The following is a 3,946-nucleotide window of genomic DNA, read 5'->3' as shown; positions in this document are numbered from 1 at the left end:
TCGGCGGGCGTCGTCTGGGTCAACGGCTTGGTAACTTTGTGGAGTCGAACCAGCCATGGCGGCTTGGGAGTCGGGCTTGGCACAGGGCCGAACTTGAAGGCGTCGACCGTCATAGCGAGCCAGCTGAGCCACTTGTCGTTCGGTATCACGTGTGGGCCGAGGTCACGGCCGCGGCAATTTGCGTCATCTTTGTTGTTCCAAAGAGTTCGCAGACGTAGAGACTAGCAATCTCCTTCTTCTTCTTCATTCGCTCGCCGGGTCGTGGCTGCGCAGGCGGCGGCGCGGGGGACTAAAGCCGCGCCGGACTAAGCTCGCGTAACAATGTCCTTCGCAAGGTCTCTGTCGCAGTGGAAGGCGAATCGGCGCAGCTCCCGGGATGCAAACACCGCAGTCGTCGCGTCACCTAGCACATCGACACTTGAAGAAATCATGTGCGGCCACGTGAAGAGACGATTAACCCGCCAAGATCGCAGTATCTACCTATCATAGGTCGTAAACGCAACTTCCACATGTGGTTTTGTTGATGTGGGTCCTCTATCCAAGTGGACGCTCTTGTTGCGCTTGAGAAGGATTGCAATGTCGTCTGGACAAACAGAGGTTAAAGCGCGATTCACGGCGACCAGATGATTCCAGATGCCAGCGCTGCCCCGACTGCTGGGCTGCTACGAGCCGGAGTCGCCAAGGAAAATCAGGTAGTATATGCTGTGCTTAGGTACCCTCCAACGACGAGAGTTGTTGATCCTTCTCACATGTCGTCGACCTGCTCGCCCCTTCGTATCGCGAGCTGCTTGCGGTACGTGACGGCCCACGTCTCGGACCGCTCGCGCTCGCACTGCGTGATGGTGCTGTAGTCGAGCTGCACGAGCGACGGCATGTGGTAGATCGTGTAGACGCGGTAGTGCTTCTTCTCGTCCACGGGGTTGCCGTGGAGCGTGAGCTGGCGCAAATGCACGAGGCAAAAGAGCGCGTCAATGTCGGCGTACGCGCAGAGCTTGTTCGCATGCAGATGCAAGGTCGAGAGTTGCGTGTAACGAGCAAAGACAGTCTTTGGAAGCTGCGCAATCGCGTTGCCGCTGAGGTCGATCCACTGGAGGCGCGTCGGGTCTTCAAACACGCCACTTAGCGCGGCGTCGAGGTCGTCGATCGATGTCAAGCCATTGTCGTTGAGTCGAATCGAGACGGGCGGTGTGTACGCCTCGCCGCCGACGATTTTGGCCGCCGTTTTCTTGTGCTACGAGAGAGAGAGCTACGTGAATATCGCTCGTCGTAGCAAGCGATGTCACATACGACCACTTTGCCCGCGTCGTCGGTCGTGAGTCGCTTCCGCCCCGATATCGGGTCCTCCTTGACAATGTCTGCTCATATAGCGAAGATCAGAGGCGTTTGTTTTGAGAAAGGACACACCGAGGATGGAGTTGAGGTTCATGAACGAAAAGTCGAGCGGAATGTCCGGGAGTCGGGCCTTGATCTCTTTTACCGTCGGCGCAAGCTTCCGCGTCGGTGGTGTCGGCGCCGTCGTCGCACGAACGCTCGCCTTGGATGGCGACGCGGTCATCGGCTTGTCCATTTCGGTTGTTGCGAAAAAGTGATGAGACCGGAGGTGAAGGAGGTTACTGACGCCGTTTCAGGAACCAATGGTCGACGGTCCCGCGCTGTACGGCGGCCGGCGGCTCGCCGCAGCGTCGAACGACGTCCGCGCCATCTACGAGCTATCCACGAAAGAGACTGTGTCTGTCCTCTCGTACAACCTCATGCGCCAGCTGCACGCCACGAACAATTACAAGCCGTACTGCGCCGAGTACATTCTGGGTAGCACCCGTCGCAAGGACCAGCTCCTCGCGTTCGTGCTTGACGCCACCGCTTTTGACATCGGTTTAACGTGAGCGTAGAGAGATTACCGCGTACGACGCCGACGTTTTATGCTTGCAGGTCCTTTGATGCTCCGTATCGCCAGGATGACATATTTCTGGTGGTAGGAGGTCGACGACTACGAGCTGTACTGGATCCATGCGCTCAACGCACTCGGCTACGACAGCGTGTACCACCGTCGACCGGGTGACTATGACGACGGCCTCGTCATTGCGTTCCGTCGCCTCAATTTTCAGGTCTTTCGAACGCAGCGCGTGGATTTCAACGACCTCGTGGCCCGGACGCGCCGCGAGAACCTCGCGGCCAAGCTCGAGCAAGACAACATCGCTCTCTTTGTCGCGTTGCAGCCGTGGGAAACCTGTGCCTTTCCGAGCCCTCTCTGTGTTGGTACGGTGTTTTGCAAAACTTGACAGATAGACGCATGGTATGAAACATGGTGATAGTCAACGTGCAGCTTGCAAGTCATCGGGACCACGACGTTGTGCGGGACCTTCAGCTGCGATACCTTCTTCCACAAGTCGAGGCGTTCAATGCCGACTTTCAAATGCCCGTCGTGGTTGCCGGCTCGTTCAACGCCCGACCAAGCGATGACGTCTACCATGTCATGCGCACGGGGCGGGCGCGACCAGCGCCGGCTCCCCCAACGCGCTTGGCGCCACCAGTTCTGAGCGACGCCACGACGAGCACGCTCGTTGTTTCGTGGGAGACGCCCATTTCAGTGGTGCGTCATCGATGGGTCCACTTAAAGTCAAGATGACGCGCCTAGGACGGTCCAGTCCTCGCATATCGACTGGACCGCCGCGTCAACGGCAGCACGACTGTCGGGTTTTCGCACGAAATCGTGCTCGACGACGTGGCCACGTCGCACAAAATTACCATGCTCAGTGCGGGCACGCAGTACGAGTTTCGCGTCGCGGCCAAAAACGCGTTTGGCTGGAGCGCGTACAGCCCGGCGTCGGCTCCGTTTCAGACGCTTCAAGTATGACTCGTTGCTTCTATCCAAAGGAAGGGGTAGACGCTGGTGGTAGGGCCGTCATCACGCGTGGCGGGGCCGCCCCCCCGTGGTCCCCCCGGCCGAAAATGACGATTTGAGCAACCCTTTCAAGGTTTGCATTTGGCTCGACAGAGACATGTTGACTAAAGTGTGTGAGCCGTAGCTGTCGTACGGCTCGGGCAAGACGCCCCGCTTCATCGATGGTACGGTGCAGGACCAGCAATGTCCGCGCCCGAGCCGCCTCGAGCCCGATGACGCTATCTACGAGACGCTGCAGTTCCGCGGCGACCGCGAAGACGGCTTGCTGCACTACGAGGTGTTTGAGAGCGCGTATGGCCGCTACAGCTACGGCGGCGAGCCCGTGTGTACGTACGTCACGGAAGCGTGGACCGGCACGGTCGACTACATCTTTTTCACGAAAAAAGTACCAAGCCGAAACAGTGAGCCGAGTTCGTTCATCACCCTTGATGGCGTAGGAGTTGGCGCCATTCCAGTTGCTGACACTGCCGTCACTCGGCACGTTGGTCGGCAATGACGTGCGTGAGCCTCCTACGATTGTCGACGCCGGTATTGTCACATTGTTTTCTTCTATCACGACAACAAAATGTCGAGATAGATTATGCTGCGTACATTCCTCGTGACTGGGACAGCCGTGTCACGCTTGGCGACAAACGCAACCCCCAGTACGCGGGCGCGTGGCCGCCCAGCGTCTTCCAGCTTCCCAACCCGAAACGAAGCCACGAATGGCTGCCCAACGAGACGTTTGCGTCCGACCATTTCGCACTCTTGGTCGTGCTCGCCTTTTGCGACCACGAACTCGCCACGTCATGGAATTAAAAACGCGTTTTTTTACAATTCTTCTTTGGAGCCGGCGAGGGCCTGGCGGCACGGCAGTAGCTGCAGCATCGGACTCACTTTGGTCGTATCGTCCGGCACCCGCGCCGAGTACCCGCGGTTGGGTGGCAACGGCGCGTAGCGCTTGCAGTGACCACCGTCATCGTCGTCGTGCGCCGGGTCGCAGCGAAAGTGCACCTCGGGCGGCCACGGCGCAAAGTCGGCGACCGCCCAGAACCCGCCATGGCG

The 3,946-nt window shown here is 58.8% G+C and overlaps 3 protein-coding genes across 3 annotated transcripts; 1 reads left to right on the top strand and 2 right to left on the bottom strand.

Annotated features, from left to right (window-relative positions):
• Positions 1-745: 745 nt before the first annotated feature.
• Positions 746-1,567, bottom strand: SPRG_11450 (hypothetical protein; the record flags this gene model as incomplete). The annotated part of the gene is made up of 3 exons (XM_012350459.1): positions 746-1,231; positions 1,288-1,355; positions 1,405-1,567. 3 exons carry the CDS (start codon positions 1,565-1,567, stop codon positions 746-748), a joined length of 717 nt encoding a protein of 238 aa, XP_012205849.1.
• Positions 1,568-1,634: 67 nt separating this feature from the next.
• On the top strand, positions 1,635-3,869 carry SPRG_11449 (hypothetical protein; the record flags this gene model as incomplete). The annotated part of the gene is made up of 9 exons (XM_012350458.1): positions 1,635-1,840; positions 1,890-1,929; positions 1,977-2,256; positions 2,313-2,590; positions 2,636-2,848; positions 2,898-2,975; positions 3,027-3,287; positions 3,340-3,430; positions 3,480-3,869. The coding sequence occupies 9 exons, from the start codon at positions 1,635-1,637 to the stop codon at positions 3,698-3,700; spliced, it is 1,668 nt and encodes a 555-aa protein (XP_012205848.1). The 3' UTR covers positions 3,701-3,869.
• Positions 3,713-3,946, bottom strand: SPRG_11448 (hypothetical protein; the record flags this gene model as incomplete). Its single annotated transcript, XM_012350457.1, has 1 exon — positions 3,713-3,946. A coding segment is annotated over one exon (234 nt), but the record flags the coding sequence as incomplete, so codon positions are not given.

The sequence above is a fragment of the Saprolegnia parasitica genome (genome assembly GCF_000151545.1).
Source record: "Saprolegnia parasitica CBS 223.65 unplaced genomic scaffold supercont2.66, whole genome shotgun sequence".
In the NCBI taxonomy this organism is placed as follows: Eukaryota; Oomycota; class Saprolegniomycetes; order Saprolegniales; family Saprolegniaceae; genus Saprolegnia; species Saprolegnia parasitica.
This window is presented reverse-complemented; position numbering and strand designations above follow the sequence as displayed.